Here is an 18225-nt window from a genome sequence, read left to right as displayed (position 1 = left end):
TCCTTAGCTTTTTACCTGCATCGAGTGGATATTAGTGCATCTAACCATAAATTTGTCTTATTTATGCATTCAAATCAAGTCATTGTGCACGAATAATGAGTATGAATGAGTGGTGAAAACTTCACTCATCAGTAATTAATGCCAGCGTCAAGGTAATGTCTCTAGATGCCATGAACTTTCTATGATCCCTATTTTAGAATTAGAATTGTTTGATATATGTGGTATAGATTTCACGGGACCTTTTGTGAGTTTGTTTGGCATGAAATATATACTTGTGGTTGTGGATTATGTATCCAAAAGGGTGGATGCAGTTGTACTCCCTAATAATAAAGCACGTAGTGTCACTGCATTCTTAAAAAAACACATATATTCTCGATTTAGCACCCCACATGCTATCATTAGTGATAGTGGGTCACATTTTTGTAATAGCCTCTTTAAAGGTCTACTTAAGAAGTATGGACTGAAGCACAAGGTGGCAACACCTTATCATCTGTAGACTAGTGGACAGGTTGAAGTGTCCAATAGAGAAATCAAGTCCATCTTAGTAAAGACAGTGAATGCTAATAGGACTGATTGGTCATAAAAGTTATATGATGCATTATACGCTTACCGAACAGCATTTAAGACCCCAATAGGTGCTTCACTTTATCAGTTAGTGTATGGCAAGGCTTGTCACTTGCTTGTTGAGCTTGAGCATAAAGTAGTGCGGACCGGACCTTAAAGAAGCTGAATTTTAAATGGCAAGATATAGCCAAGTCAAGTTTAAACAAGATGAATGAGGTGGATGAATTTCAACTCTGAGCTTATAAAAGTTCTGCACTTTACAAGGCAAAGATGAAGCTGCATCATGATCGCAAAATTGAGAAATGAATCTTCGAAAAAGGTGACCAGGTATTTCTCTACAACTCAAGGCTTTTCTTGTTTCCAGGTAAGTTGAAGTCTAGATGGTATGGTCCTTTTACTATGCTAAGAGTGTTCCCATATGGTGCTTTGGAGTTGAAGAGGGATGGTGAAGCCCCATTAAAGGTGAATGGGTAAAAAGTAAAGCACTACATGGGCAACACTAAGAAAATAAATATGATTTTTTAGATGGACCTTGGTGAAGTCTGCGTAACCAAGGCAATTATGTCATGCCGCGACGTTAAATCAAGCGCCGCATGTGAGGCAACCCATGAGGCTAGTTGGTAAAATCTAAGTATCCAACATAGCCACGTCGTGACACGACATTAAATCAAGCACTGCATAGGAGGCAACCCATGTTTTGTATTTATTTATTTATAGGGTAATATGATTGTTCAATGGCAGGGCTAAGCATTGCAGAAAAAGAGACTAAAAGTTCAAGTAAATAGGTCATACGAACTCTTTATGAGTCATATCTTGTAGGTATGACTCGTGAGTAAGAGTCGTAAAGACTTGGGATATTATGAAGTTCCAGGTAAAAGTTTCTAGAGTGGATATGACTCTCAGAATGAGTCATACCCATAAGGTACAACTTGTCATATTGAATCGTATTGACTTTAGATCCCAGGTAAGGTTCCAGGTCTTTATGAGCTAAGGAAAAGACCCGTAAGCCTAGGTACAAGTCGTACATATGAATCGTACCCAAGCTTATTAGGTCAAGGTTGCAGGTTAATTTGGCCTAGCTAAATCGATTTAAAGAGGAATAAGGTACCCAATACGGGAACCCAAGATTTGTAACAAGTTCCAAACCATAATACCTCTATTTTTTATCAAATCTTAAGCTCCCAAGGTACGAAATCAACTCGAATCACTTACCAACTTGCTCAAATTCCTCACATTACACGAGTTGGGCACGGATTTAGGGAAAGAAAAGTTGAAATCAGGAAAAGCTAAAAATGCAACCGACCAAGTAAGCTTCGAATTCAATCTCTTTACATTTCAAGTTGGAATTGCAAATATGAGTTATTTTCAACTTGCTTCAAGTTAAATTTACTTTCGGGTTGAAATTTGGTATCCTAGTTCATAGGATTTGAGTTAAAATTAGAAAATAGGGGTGCAATTGATTTTAGGTGTTGATAATGTGTGCTGTTTGGACTAAAAGTGGGTGATATTGATGCATAAAGTTGAGGATAGTTTGGGAAATTTGAATTGGAGTCAACTCTAAAGTCCTATGTTTCAGTTGATACAAGACTACTTATGACTCGTACCCACAAGTTAAAAGGTCATAACGAGACTCGTACCCACTGACAACATAGAAGTTTAACTAAGTATACGTTCTGGTTTGCATAGAACTTGCTTAAATGAGTCGTATCCAACCCATTGACTCATACACAAAATTCATAAGGACCTGGGTAGATATTATATATCGAGAGATATTTCTGATCTGCTTACAACTATTAGTGACGAGTCAGGCCGTGTCAGTACAACTGATTAGGAGAACTCATAAGAAGACCAGTGAACACAGTCCTACACCCTATTTAGTATACAACTCGGTCATATGAGTCGTACCCCGATGATACGACTCTTACCCCCAACTCGTACCTTATCTAGAATATATACACTGACAATTATTTTCTTATTTTTACTTTTCTTTCCTTATTTAATTACTAATGTATTCTTGTGTTTAAGTACAATGCCTCTCAAAGGTTTATTTTCTTCCAAGCAAATGGCCAAAAGGGGAAATAAAAAGGCACAATCTTCAAGTTCTGAGGCTACTGAGTAATCTAGCAGTAGCGGTGACCTGTACGAATACCCAACAATGGGAAAGGTTGTCCCAAAAGACAAAAAGACTATAAAGAGGAAGAAAGTAGCAACCCCATTGGGCATACCTCCATGGGGACTAAGGAGAAAGAATCGAGTACCTCCCTTCCTCACTCCTCAACCTTTGAAGGCGGAAGAAGAAGTTGAATCTATTTCTGAGGTAGAGAGTTCAGAAAATGTTGCGAAAGAAGTTGACATGCCTTTGATTAATATTAAGCACCCTCTACTGGCCATCACACCTACTTCGGTGCCCACTGTTGAATGGTGGGGGTACCCCAGTATGCAGGCTATATATAATGATAACCTGACCAGACTTAGGATCGAAAAAAACAAAAGAAATATGTACCTTGAGAGACACTTGATTACTAATGGGATGGAAAAGTTGCCAAGGTTCGAGGAGCAGTTCTGACAGTACGTGTTTGAGTGGATAACTAGAGCACCCGGAAGATACAGTCCTGCACTAGTACAGAAGTTCTATGCAACATACAAGGGAGAGTTACAGAGACAGGCTTTGTCCCACCACTAGGGACAATGTGTTGAGTCCAGTACGATCAGCTATGATAACCAGATTCATAGTCTACTATAAGTTTGGTGTAGGAGAGTTTCTAGCTCGAGAGTTGAGAGACCTAACAGTAGAGAGTGAAAAGACATTATTGGTATACCCATTTATGATTATTCAACTATGTTTGGTGCGGTGCAGGAACTCTTGGGTGTTAATGAGATAATAGAGTCCACGAACACCTTAAACTTAGGCCTGATCAGAGACACAACCAACCTAATGGCGAGGCAGGCGAGACAGCAAGCAAATATGCTTGAAGAGATATTTAGACAGAGCAGTCAGACTGAGGCTGCTGAAACTGTTGAGGTTGTGGTGAAAGGTGGACAAACTGGTACCACACAGACTTCTGATGCAGTGGGTATATCTAGTGCCCCACTTCTGGAGTAGTTTGTACCACCACACCCAAGAGGTATGACTTCTGGATTTATTATAATTCCACACGCAGCATGGACTGAGGCTATGATGAGATTGGCACATTGCAAGCCAAGGTTCGAAATATGGAAGGAAGCGTAAAGCCCTAGGTTGATATGTAGTTGGCAAACCAAGATAGATGGGTGCAGCTGCGGTTAGATACATTTAAGATAAAGATAACACGATAGTTGGGTAATATCCAAACTCTAGATATTATAAAGGTGAAAGCCAAGGTGGCGGAGATTAAAAGGATGGTTATAGAGTTGTATGACAGATCGGTTATTCTGGAGCCTGTGGTTATGAAAGTCATGCCCGACATTCATGTTGATAATATATAGGTTGTTTCAAACCTGATAGGGATGACCTGAGAGGAAAAAGGAGAAAATAGGCTGTGAAGGATGCGACGAAGAAAGCTAAGGCAGATAGCCTACAGGATGAGTTAGACCAGTATGTAAATGTCCAGGATATGTTTGTTGGAGTCAGTGGTTTTAGACCAATAGTTGATGATACTAAGGGAGGTAGTGTTGCAGAACCGTCCAGTGCCACTGTTGCAGACTTAGTCTGGTAGTTAACGGGACTCATGATAATATTGGTGGGACCCGAGCTGAGGGCCCACGTACTGATATGTCTTATGTTGGCACCTTGAGCGCCCAGGTTTATTCCCATTCCCTTGCATTTTATTTTTACATGTGCTAGGGACAGTGCATAAGTTTTTAGTTGGGGGTGGGGGTGTACCAAGTCGCCATGGGTTATACGTGCCATGATTTTAAAGCATGTGGCCACAAATTGAAAAATGTGTATGAACTGAGATGTTTTAGTTTTATCTATGTTTTTGCTTTTCTAGTGTTTTTGTTGTGTATTGTGTGCTGGAAATAGCTGAAATAGAATAAGAATAAAGACTTGTGGCAGTAGACTTTGTTTTGAATAATTATATTGAAAAATGGTCTGATTTGAAAAATCATTGACACCCCTCCTAAAATTTTATGTTAGTTGTGTGATCGATACGTGTATGAGACAACTGAGAATCTAATAATGGCATTAGGATTAAGGATAGAACAACTAAGGCAAAATTTTGCATAGCTGGATAAGTAGTGTCTAGCAGTATAACCCTGTGTGGGGTATTATTGAGTTCCTAGTGTATCGAAATCTAGAACTTGCTCGGTTGCTTTTACCTAGGCCTAGGATAGTCAAGTAGGAGATGATTAGAGACCATTTTTGTTATAAGCCTAAATGCCCAACCAAATGAATGAATCTCTTTGATCCAAATATTTGAGTCTTAATCGACCAATTTTGTTGTTTACACCTATATCACCTGCCCATTTCTACAATGAACTTGTATTGGCCTTGGTCCTCCTTGGACACCATGCACCTCCACTTAGACAAATTGCCTAAGTTGAGGGTGGCTATTATAGGGGTGCGTAGTAAGAACAAGTGTGAAGAAAGAAGTGTGCAAGAAAAATGAAAAGGGTTATGTGCGGTAAAAATAAGAGAAAAACAAAAGAAAAAAAAAGAAGTGAGAAAAAAAAATTACGCCTGGTCCAAGATGTATATGCTTTAAAATAAAAAGGGAGACATAAGGGCGGAAATAAAATAAAAAGATAAAGTGGAAAATAAGTAGACCCCAAAAAAATGTGTAGTGGTCAAAGAGACTTAGTCACTAAATAAATCCCAAAACGATATCTTACCAGCCCCTAACCTACATTACAAACCCAAGAAAGTCATTTAGTGATCTTACCTCGACTTTTTGAAAACTTAGGAAGAGAGCATATGGCAAGCTTATGGTATTCTGCATACACCGATGTTACTTCTTAGGGAACGAGAGCGTTGTTTGCTATATCCCTGAGAAATTAATTGTGCCATATTGAGTGAAAAGGGATTTTCTTGATAATGAGAGCACATCGAGTATATTGTTAGGTTGTTAAACTGTCTGGTTAATTAGTTAATGTTTATGCCCAATTGTTTGTTACTAATGTAATGTCATCATCAGATTTCTTTTTGACATTCCATATACCATATCGTATACACAGTTTTATCTTGAAAAGTTGAAATTAGGATGGGGAATAAAAAAAGTTAAAACTGATTCGAAAAGTCACAGCCATAGGTATCTTAGGATCTTTCTGTTTAAGCATCGTGTTGTTTTATGATAGTTTTTTATTTTGGTTTACCTGAGAACATGCAAACTTTTAAGTTGAGGGTGTTGATGTGTTGTGGAAATACGACACTTTCGATATGATGTGTTTTTGTAGTTATTGCAGGTAAAACAGGTCTAGCACAGTGTTGGAAAGAATTTGGAAGAAAAAACCTGGAAAAGACCAAGTCTACAGAAGGTAAGAGTCCCCTTACAAGTCATCAACACTTTATATGACTAGAAGGCTGACTCGTAAGCACAACAGAACCCAAAGCCAAACTGAGACGCTAAGTATATAGAAGATACGATTGGAGCATCCGAGTCATAATATGGATACGGACCATACTATGAAGTCATCGAGATAACAGAGCCCAAGGAAGAAATTCAAAGTTGAAGTGTTGGAGGTATACAATTTGAAAGTTTAAGTAGGACTCGTATGATCCAACCGTAAGCAGACCAGTGTTCAAAAGAAGAAAAGATGAAGTCCTAGGTGGATGCGAGTGAAGGCCCTGAGTCATATGATCATGGTAAGACTCATGAGCAGGAGTCATAAGATGAACAGAAAGTTGAAGCCTAGAAGATCAGACACTGGAGTGGATACAAGAGGCACAGTACGACTCATAAGACAACAATATGAATTAAAGAGCGAGTCGTACCTTGTGCCGACATTACTTTACCTTTTCCATTTTTATTAGGATTTCTAAGTATTTTTGAGATACTATAAATACCATGGGGTTTATCTTTTATGAGGTTACTCACTTTAACCTACTTTTGACGTACTTTTACATACTTTACAATTACTCTTGAGATTTTGTGTTTTTATCCAATTAAAGACTTGGGATTTTATTCATCTTATTTTTGTGAAACTAATTGCATGTATTATTCATTGATAATCATGGTTTCTTACATAAACATGAGTGGCTAATCTCCCTAACTAGGGTTGTGGGAACCCCGGTGGACTAACTACGTAAAGGAAGTGGGAGATTCATTTATTCTATGGTTTATGCATGTATCTTAATCTTCTTCATACTAACTAATCTCAAAGCTACTGCAGAAGCTTGAGGACAATCTATATTTGCAAATATCTTCATAAGGGAGTTTTCGATTAGGAAAAGAAGATTAAGACAGTAATTTGAGATCCATATCCATCATATTATTCTACTATCTCATCTAATCAACTTGAGACTCGGAAGGTAAAAGTTGAACTGAAGTCAGAACAAGGAGCAATAAGGCGATACCCTAAGACTCACATGGTAAAGGGTGAGATTTATCAACACGTTCATAAGATGGTTGATAATACATATTTTGTTGACTTTACATGCAGAGCAGCAGAATAGGCGGGTTGATCACAAGAAATTTACGGAGTTGAGAAGTCGGGTAACACAAGCCTAGTATTCGTCTCCTATTATTTATAACTCAAAGAATTCAAGATTTGGTTACTAGTTACTGATTACTTCTAAATTCCTCTTTTTACTTTTCGTACTGCTCGTGAATTACATCAAGTTAAGCAACTGTTCAATGTTTTCCCTGTGGGATCGACCCTAACCTAGTTGGGTTACTATATTTGGTATCGACTACAACATACTTCTTTTAGAGGTTAGTTTTGGGTGATATCAAGGCTCACTCTCTTCCCCTTCTCACTTTTGGAGGAAATAAAGAAGTAGTTGAAGGCAAAAACTTCAAAATCCATCACTACTTGGGATGATATTGCGAAGAAGTTCCTCATTCGATTCTTACTATCCGGCAGGACTGCAAGGCTACAAGGTGAGATCCTAAGTCTTAAGTAGAATCCAGACGAGAACTTATATCATGCTTGGGAAAGGTTCAAATCTCTTCTCAGAGACTGATCGCACCATACAGAAACAAATAAGGTATTGGATCACACTTTTGTTAAAACTCTTAACGATAACATAAAATTTTTGTATATTTAGTTGTAGATAGTCAAGCATTAGAGAAAACTTATGATGAGTTATATACTCTCCTAAATCAAATTGCACAAGGTTATCCTGATTGGCATGGTGATATTTATAGAAATGATGTGAAAAAGCTTACAGGTATGATTGAGGTAGATAGCATCATAACTTTGGCCGCTCAACTATTAGCCTTGCAAAATCAAATGATGACACAGTTTAGTAATGTAACAACCCGGGACTACCCCCTAGTCATCACACGGTGCTTACGACCCCAAAGGACCATAAGCTAACCCATAAATGATATCTGTTGTGAGCACAGAATAATACTACTGTAATTAATGCAGAAAAATAGGCTGAAATGCCATAAGGTTCAAAATATCTGAAATACTGATAAAATATAACATCTGTAAAACTGAATATTGTCTGAAAAGCCTCTAACTGAAACTGTCTGAAAGTGGAGTTGATGGGAAAATCCCCCAACTAACCCTATCTACTAAAATACTGAGTCTACTAAAAATATGAAATAGTAAAATATCCTCGAATGATGAGGACTCACTGCTAAATCTACTGATGCTGGCTGAAATCTGAATCTACTATGAGTGGTCAGGAACTTGAGCATCCGAACCTATAATATGAAACACCATAGCGCAGAAAAGTATTCGTCAGTACGTGGGAATGTACTGGTATACTAAATGAGGTAAGACTGAATGCACGGGTTCATATGCATAAAGATATAACTTAATGAATGAGAGTAATTGAACATGAAAGTACATGGAGAATCTGAGACTACTGTAAGTACTGAGAATGCAATATGTGCACATACATATATATATATATAAACTGTAACTGAGCTTTTCTTAAGCTAAGTCTTGAATTCTGATAATTGATTAACTGATACTGATTGACTGTATCTGACAGTCCTGATGTAAAACTGAGCTGAGTTCTGAACTGAAGACTGAAACTGAAACTGTGGGAGGTAATTATCTAACCGACAAGCCCCAAATAAGATAAGGTAACTGAGTTGGGGTCCAATCTGTAACCCCAATTTGTAGGGTGTCAGTATCGTGCCATGGGTAAAGACAACTGTTGTGGAGTCAGTCCTAACTAACGGGTGACCCCTAAGATCAGTCCTAAGCTAGAGGGTGATCCCTAAGTATGTCAGTCCTATCTAATGGGTGACATTTCATAACCTACGCTGGCTATGTAGTTTTGGAACTTAAGTATTGCTTCTAAGGACCCAGTCCTGACTAACGGGTGAGCCCCCATCCCTAGGCTCGCTCGTTGATGAATCCTACTCCCAACTGAAAGACACTGAACTGAGTATACTAAACTGGACTGAACTGATACTGAGATTACTGAGTTTTCCTAAGTTTTGTAACTGACTGAATTCTACTGAGTTCTGTAAAGGACTGAGAGTACTACTGATCGTGACATGACTGATACTATTCGGTCACTGACACTAGCTCTAGGTAAACAACTAAATTGTTGGGTATTAAATACCCCCTAAACTCGATAGCACGAAAAGTAAAGCAAAGCATCATCTTGAATAACATAACAATGTTCACTTGGTCATAATCCATTCATAGAGACATTTCATCTAACACTTGTAATGTATTAACTAGTACATGGATGGGGAATACATGTTAGCATGCTATAATGGCATTATTTCATTTTCATAGACAATTTATCAAACACATGGGAAGCATGTTTGGTTCATTAAATAATAAACACTTAGGGTTAACATGGCTACAACAATCAACTTGCAAATTGAAGGGTTTATCATGAATACCATGTTATTCAACACATACTAGAATCAATTCTTGGAACTTCTAATCTAAATCATGGGTTAAAACTCAAACAACATCATGAACATGAATTCAATTCTAATTCAAACATGGAAATCATAAATCTTGTATTTTAAGAAAAGGATTCTTGGGCTCTATGAAATGTAAGGATCCATGGATGAACATCTAACATACCTTAATTTGATGAGTTCTTGGAAAAATTCTTAGGATTAACCTTGATTCTTGAGAGCTAGAGTTTGTTTTCAGAGAGAGAAATACCTTTTGATTTTGGGGAAAAGTGAATAATGAAGGGTTTAAACGTTTTTAGGGCTTAAATCCCACATCTGGGCGGAATAAAATCATAGAAAAAGATTGTTTTAACCCTCGGTGCAACTTTAATTTTTCGTGAAATTTTTCTGATCTGGACCCCTAGCGCGATGCGCCACTACCGCTCCAAGCCACCGGAAAATGACAACTGAGAAATTGCATGGTGGCGCGTCGCGGTAATATCGCGTTACCACTTTGATTAAGACCTGGAAGTTCACCGCAACGCGATGGTATCATGTTGGAACACTAGAAAAGGATAATTCTGAAATTGAGCCTTGGCGCGAAGCACCAATATCGCGGAGGCTCATTGATTTTTGACAATTTCCATTTTGGCTGGCTCCGCGACACGCTGATGGCTCAGGTGGTACACTGTCTTATTAAAATGGCCATAACTCTTCGTCTAGGTGTTGGATTTGGGCGAACTTTATATCGATGGAAAGGTTATTCAATTTCCCACATAATGAAAAGTCAAAATCTTGAAAATTCCACATGTATAAAAGTGTATTCATTTTTAAAACAAGTTTTTGACATTTTTGGGATGAATTTAAGCTAGGTAAAAGTACGGTGTGTTACAAGTAAGATGAGTGTGAACCAACCTCAGGCTCAGTAAATGTAGTCCAACAGACCCCATCATGGTGTGAGATTTGTGGTATTAGTGGCCACTCTATAGAATCATGTGGAAAAAATCAAATGGTTGTAGAAATAAAAAATCAGTAACTTGCCAAAGCAATTTGAAGACACAGTTGGGGCAGTTAGCTCAGGCACAGAATACCAGACCTCAAGAGTCATGCCAAGTGACACAGAGTATCTGAAACAGGTAATAGCAATCACCTTAAGGAGGGGTAGAGATCTCATTGACAGACCTCCAAAGAAAAGTTAGGAAGTTTAGGCAGAGTTAGTTCTAAAGCAGGTTGAGGGGACACAAGTTGCAATCAAAGATGCTGAAATTTTGGGGAAGTATAAGAACCCAAAAACTAAGGAAGTTGAACGGGTTCAAGAAATACCACCACCATCATTCCCTTAAAGGCTTAAAAGGGGAGAGGAGGATGCATGTTTCAAGAACCTCTTTGACATATTTAGAGAACTTCATATTAACCTCCTATTTTTAGATGTTTTACAAAGTATGCCTAAGTACACTAAGTACTTGAAGGACGTGGTGACCAACCACGATGTGAGGAAGTTAAAGCCAAATCGATGGAGCAAACATGGACCAACACCTGAAGCATCATAATATATCATAAACCCCTTGTCCTCAATTTCAAGAGTCAGAATAAAAGCTGAAGTGAGCAAGTCCTTGATCTTTAGAAAGCTTACCTCACAGCCATCAGACCACCGAAATGGAACCTCTTTCTTGTCAATCTAGTCATAGGTACTATGATAGTGACAATCTCTCAATGAACCACCTATAATAACCTACAAACATAATAAAACTGCAAATTTTTGCGGAGATGTTGGCCTAACCCAATCATGAATGGTCTCAATCTTTATTGGGTCTACTATAATCCTGTCCTTGGACATCATGTGACAAAAAATACTATAGACTCAAGCCAAAATTCACCAATTGAGAACTTAGAATAGAGTTGATGATCTCTCAAAGTGTGGAGTGTAATCTTCAAATATTACTCATGCTCTTTTTTACTCCTTGAATAGGAAAGGATGTCATTAATAAAAACAATTACAAAAGAGTTGAAATAAAGCCTGAAGATGTGGTTCATCAAGTTCATGAACATTGTTGGGGCATTGGTCAGGCCAAAAAAAATTACCATTCGTAATGGCAGTAGCGAGTCCTGAAGGCTATCTTAGGGATTTTCTCTGCCTTAATCTTCAACTGATGGAAGCCAAATCTTAAGTCAATCTTAGAAAATAGCGCCCCACCCTAAAATTGTTCAAATAAATCATTGATATGAGTCACATGACACGTATTCTTTACTTTCACCATATTTAGTTGTCTATAGTCAATACACATATACACAAAACCATCATTCTTCTTCACAAATAGAATTGGAGCACCCTAAGGTGATTCACTTAGTTGAAAAACCCACTTACCTAGAATATGCTGAAGGTGAATATTTAGGTCCTTTAGCTCAACAGAAGCCATGCGGTAAGATGCCATGAAATAACAAACTCCTAGCATGAATATAAGAAATAATCCCCATCAGTGCTTTGTTATAAGAACTCAGAAGGAAGGCTAGGTCTGTTTGTAGGAAATAAATAAAAAAACTCACAAACTATAGTAATAGAGTCAAGTGAAGGACTCTTAACACTAACATCTTAAACATACACCAAATAAGCCAAACAACCCCTCGATACCAAACTCCTAGCATGAATATAAGAAATAATCTCCATCAGCGTTTTGCTTTAAGAACTCTGCCACAAAACTGGGGGTATGCAAGGCATGGTTAAGGTAACAGTCTTGGCAAAGCAATCCAAAACCACATGATAGGGGGATAGTTAGTCCATGCCTAGAATTGCATAATTCTTTTAATTCTCTTTATTTGAGGTAGTAAATTTCCTCAACAGGCAGACAATTTACTTGAAAAGAAATTTCGTGCTTACTATATCAAAGTGATCTCCTATTTTTTACGTATATAAGACAAGACATAAAAACAGTCCTTTAACGTTTCAAATTATTTAAACATTCATCGAGTAGGTCCTTATTTTCTTTGTTGAACACTTATTTTCTTTGTTGAACACCCATAAAATAAATTTAAATTTATTTAAAATTAATTTATGTATGAATTAGTATCCTTCATTGCTTCGCATGATTCTATAAAAAATGTTAATAAATAGATATTTATAATTTTAATCTATTCTCTTGTATAATTTTAAATAAATTAGAAAAAGAAAAACACTAAAATTAGTTGTTTAATCTAAGAGAATGTGTTTGACCCGATGTTAAAATAAGCATTAGAGTATATGATATTTTAATGTTAATTATGAAAACTTAAAGAAGTTGTAAGCTATTATTTGATTTCATAAAAATAAGAAGTTATATTTTATTATTTAATGTGCTTTCTACTTATATTTTCTATTGTGTTTATTCAAAAATATTAATGATTATTTTTTTTTGAAAAACTAATTAAATAACTATAAATATATTTTAAATTGAAATATTGGGCCCGTAAATGGACCCTTCATTATCTAGTACAAAATACATACACAACACCATTAAATAACCTCCAACCTTCCCCCTCCCCATTTTTTTTCCAATTACCTCCACCACCGTAAGAATCCATTTCTTTATCGTTCTCTTTTCTTGAGAACCACCATTAATGTGAAAACTACGAACTTCAACCAAACAAATTTCATTTTCTTTTTCAGTGAAATCCAATTCACCCACTAGCTTCAACTCCACTGAAAGTGTCTCCTATTCTAACGGATAGCAAACCCATGGACTTTGAAGAACAACCACAACAACTACAAACCATCAATAACCTTTTCGTCAAATTGGCAATGATGACAACTCCGATGATGTTCAGATCTAATCAAAATATAATTAAAATAGAAGAAATTAGATGAAATCGAATTAAGAGTGAAAGAAAAGTAACGTGAGAATAATGTAGAATTTGAAATTTAAAAACTAGGAGAAAAATTCGGAAAAAAAGAGAGATATAAATCAAGAAAGGAAGGAGATAAATGCTAAAGCCGTGAAGGGCTGTAACTTGTAAAACGTGATTGTGACTGGGCCCATTAAAAATAATTTTACTTTTATTATTCAATTAATTTTTTAAAAACATTAATATCTGACTTAATTATAATCTTAATTTTGTTAGCCTCTATATTTTTCTCTTTAAAAATCATTAATTTCATAATTCAGTACTAATAAATCAATGAAACCTAACATTGTTTTAATTTGATTAACTTCAACCGAATTCCCAGAGAGTAAAACTAGTAAAGTACCAGTAGATTCGCCGTCACGCAGGTAAAAACAATTGGACAAAATTGAATTCTTATTTAGTCAGTAACTTTTCTTGGCTGCTGCTGACAACTATCATTTTGCCATTTGAAAAATTCTCACCATACTATCAAATTCTTTCTCATCAGAGTACTTCTAAACTTTTCAAATCTCTCTCTGTCCCCGGCGTCTTCTCCGCGGTCGTCACGCGTCAATTGGAGTAAAAACCCTAGCATTTCAACACATAATCGCACCTTTTTACTTTCCTTTGACTCAGATCTTCACTTATTCTTTCCTCGAATCTAAGGTTTTCTCCTTTGAACATCGATCTGTTAAGATCGGTGACGATCGCGTTGCCTGTTTTCTATTGTTCAATCTGAGCCGTTGAATTTTGGGTTGTTCAATTTGAACTGTCGATTTAGTTTGTGAACAAAGCAGACAGTGAAAATGGAGGCAATCGAGGAACTGGCGCAGCTATCAGATTCCATGAAGCAAGCTACGTCTTTGCTTGCCGATGAAGATGTTGATGAAACGTCCTCGTCGTCTTCGAAACGGCCGTCCACTTTTCTCAATGTGGTTGCTATCGGCGGCACTGTAAGTGGGTTCTTTCTTTGTAGATTATTTTTTCGTTTGTAGTCCAAGTGTTTAGATTTGCCAGTTGGTGAGTGCTGATTCGATCTGTGAAACTTGTTGTTTTGTGATCCGTATTACTCTCTTACGATCTAGGATTGTAGGCTCCTCCTTGTGGTTCTGATATATGTATATTGTGATTATTTGAATAAACTAAATTGGATTTCAGCTAATAGTTAGCTGATAATGAATTCGAGAAGGAGCACTTTTGGATGCTTTTTTTTATTCGAGATTGAACACAACCTTTTCTTAGTTGAGATTGCAATTATCTTGAGGGATCTTTTACTATTAGTTGACTAGTGGAGGTTCTATGTATGATGATGAATTGATGATATCCTCTTTCTATTCTGATTGTCCTTTTCTTTTTTTTCACTTTCAATATATGTATGAAGTTGATATTATCTTTCGATTTGATTTTCTGGCTGCTTGCTTCGGTTTATTAAAAACTAATGTTGCATCGAAATAGATTAAATAAGTTGAGCTGAATGAACACAACAGCACCCCCCTCCCCCGCCCCAAATTTTTTTCTTGTGTGAAGGTTGAGTTCTGAGTGGATCTACCAATTTCTGCTACTTATTTTGTGGAATTAAACCTTTGTTTAATCTTTTTGCATGAATGGAACATGAAAAATAAACCATTTCCCGGGGTAATTTCTTTTATGGTTATTGTATCATCAAAGGTGTATAGCAGTATAGGTGTGTCCAGGTGGTTTTCGAACTATTATGTATGTGAGGCAACAACAACAACAACATACCCAATGTATTCTCACATAGTGGGGTCTAGGGAGGGTAGAGTGTACGCAGACCATACCACTACCACAGGTGAAGTAGAGAGGGCTGAAGTAGAGAGGCTGTTTCCGATAGACCCCCGGCTTAGAACCACTAACAGTATAACAAACACAAAAGATAAATGCAAAATAAACTAACACCGCTAGCAACAAGATAATATTACCACCAGAAGATAAAAATAAGCACTATCTAACCTAAATCATGGACATCACACAACACCACGCATAAAAAACTATAGAAACAAAAGAACGCTCCCTTATTGTTACCGACACACTCCCACCTCCTTCATCTCAGATGGCAATGGCATGCAATTAGCTTGAGTATAGATTTAACCCTCATTTATTTGCAATAAAGGTCTTAATCTTAATCATTCGGATCTTAGTCATTAAATCCATTTCTTTTTTTTTTACGTCTAAATCTTAATCATTAAGTGTTTTTCTTTCAAATGTTTCAAACATTAATGAGTGAATAAATCTGAATATTTAATATCTGTAGCAAAGTCTTAGTATCATTAAGATGTCTATCTAAAGATTTCTACCGACATAGTGATTCACAGATTTCATTAATTCATTCGTCGTTACCCACCATCATCCACCATTATCAACTACCACGATTGGCACCCATCATTATTAACTACTGCCACCTCCCACCACTGCCAACCACCACCAACCACCTTCCTCAGCCACAACCACCATTAAAACACAACCACCATTAATGTCAATCACTATAATTAGTTGTCACTACCATTGACCACCATTTACAATCCTTATCACCAACCACTATTACCACAACAACCACTGGTCACCACAATTAGTCACCACGTTATATAGAAGCCAAGATGAGGGAAGCGAGGTTGAGATGGTTCGGTCATGTGATGAGGAAGAGCACGGATGCTCCTGTGCGGAGGTGTGAGAGGTTAACGAGGGATGGTTTTAACCGAGGTAGAGGTAGACTGAAGAAATATTGGAGGAAGGTGATTAGACATGATATGGGACGTGACCTTGGATAGGAAGTTGTGGAGGAGGCGGATTAGGGTAGAAGGTTAGTCTGAGTTTAGGATTTTGTATCTTTTGGCGTGTTACTTGGAGTATCTTGTGTATGGTATTATTGAATATGCTAATTTCTACTGTATCTTGTTCTTTTACTATTCCTACTATTACCATTCCTTATCTTAGATTGTTTTATTTTGATTCGGGGTCTATTGGAAACAACCTCTCTACCTCACATTTGTGTTAGTGATATGGACTGCGTACACTTACCCTCCCCATACCCCACTTGGTGGGAATATACTGGGTATGTTGTTGTTGTATATATCGCCAACCACCAGCATTAGTTATTACTATCATCTTCCTCAACTATCATCGCCACCACCATCACCACTAGCTACTACTCACACCCTACCAATATTAGCCAACATCATCCACACCCTGCCACCACCACCAACTATCACATAATTTTTTAAAAATATTTGTTGACATATAGCATTAGATTCATTTTGAATTTTATATTTAATAATTTTTATATAGAGACAAATTTTATACATTTAGGTGTTAAGAAACAGTCTTAATTAAATGTATTCAGATCCGGTACGACATCGTAACAGTTAAAATGTGTTTTTTGATTCAGACATCTAAATTTTAATGCACATCTTAAAAATCATGTGTGTATTCAACTTCAGGCGTTTTAATCTTAATGAAAACAAATGAGGCCTTAGACTTATTTTACTTTCTAATGCCTTACTTGCTGCTGTTGCTGAACGATTCTTCTGTTGCATAATGCGATGATGTGATGTAATCCTAAACAAGTGTTCTGTTAAATAAATCGATGATGTGCTGTAAAGGGTTGCCTTTTCTTATGGATGAAACGGAGTGAGCATGAAGCAATCCAAGATATGGTTTAGTTCTTTGAATCTGTCTATAAGTGATTTTAAACAAAGAAAAGAAAAAGGAGCAGTTGAGCTTCACATCCTCTTCTTTTTTGGTTTGAAATGATTCTTCTTTTACTAATTCTATGTTACAAGATCTTTTGATTTACTTCTTTCTTCTCCTAGTGTTATAGTCCTCACGTCACTTCAATTATCTTCTTGCTGTCATCAATTCATTTTCTCTTCCTTGTCTATTCTCGTATTCTTGAGATATGGATGATTGTTTGTATATTAAATAAAAATTTTCTACTGGAACTAATTATCAAAGCAATTAAATATGAAAGTTAATATTGCAAATTAATACTTTTTATGTTTGATTAATTAAAACTAAAACTTAGTAGTGGCTTGAAGTTATCTGGACATGCAAAACTATAGTCCAATGATTTTTAATTTCAGTTATTGGGATAATTGTTGTTGTCATTAAAATTTTGTAGCCTGACATTAGTAATGTTAATTGCAAACTGACCATTATAAGTCATAATTCTCATATTTTTGGTAATTGTTGTATGTTTTGGATGAATGACACTTTTCGTTGTGAAGGCTCCTCTCTTTTGTGCAGGAGCCTATTTCTTTCGTACTTTTTACTTTTAAAATACTCATCTATTGGAAATGAAGAAGAATAGGTGAAGTGAAAGTTGTCCAATCGTTTCACATATGTACCCCAAGGGCTTTGGTTTAATTCCAAATGTAGTGTAACATAAAATGTGTAGCGTGCACACAGTACTAGTTAGAGACTTGGCTGATGCATTAAGTTTGGTATTTAAGCAGAGAAGATTAAGACTCTGTTTGGATGGTTATTACATATGGTTTCATAATGCATCGTATTATATTGTATTATGTTTTATCTTGTCATACTGTATTCTTGTGATGAATACATTGTTTGGATAAATTGCATAGTTTTCCATTGTTACATAATGTCACACATCAGTATTTTGAAAGATAAATCTACAAGAAAAGTAGGGTAAAGGTAGAGCTACTATAAGAAGGTAGACTAAAAGATAAAACAGGATTATTAATTAATAAGGTTAAAAAAAATGGAAAAAAAGGTCAGGCACGATCACACCAAATTGGCCGTTACACAAAATCAGACTTTGTCATTACTTAGCCATGGGATTAACGAAACAATACAATAAAATTTAAGTAAT

General features: G+C 36.5%; 1 protein-coding gene across 1 annotated transcript in view; it reads left to right on the top strand.

The window, feature by feature from the left end:
- Positions 1-13703: 13703 nt before the first annotated feature.
- Positions 13704-18225, top strand: part of LOC107867888 (dynamin-2A) — a 31590-nt gene continuing 27068 nt past the window's right edge. Inside the window, exon 1 of the mRNA XM_016714357.2 lies at positions 13704-14332. Coding sequence (XP_016569843.1) covers positions 14186-14332 — 147 coding nt within the window. The 5' untranslated portion in view covers positions 13704-14185. The remainder of the gene's footprint in view (positions 14333-18225) is intronic.

Source organism: Capsicum annuum, chromosome 4, assembly GCF_002878395.1.
Source record: "Capsicum annuum cultivar UCD-10X-F1 chromosome 4, UCD10Xv1.1, whole genome shotgun sequence".
NCBI classification, from domain to species: domain Eukaryota; kingdom Viridiplantae; phylum Streptophyta; class Magnoliopsida; order Solanales; family Solanaceae; genus Capsicum; species Capsicum annuum.
This window is presented reverse-complemented; position numbering and strand designations above follow the sequence as displayed.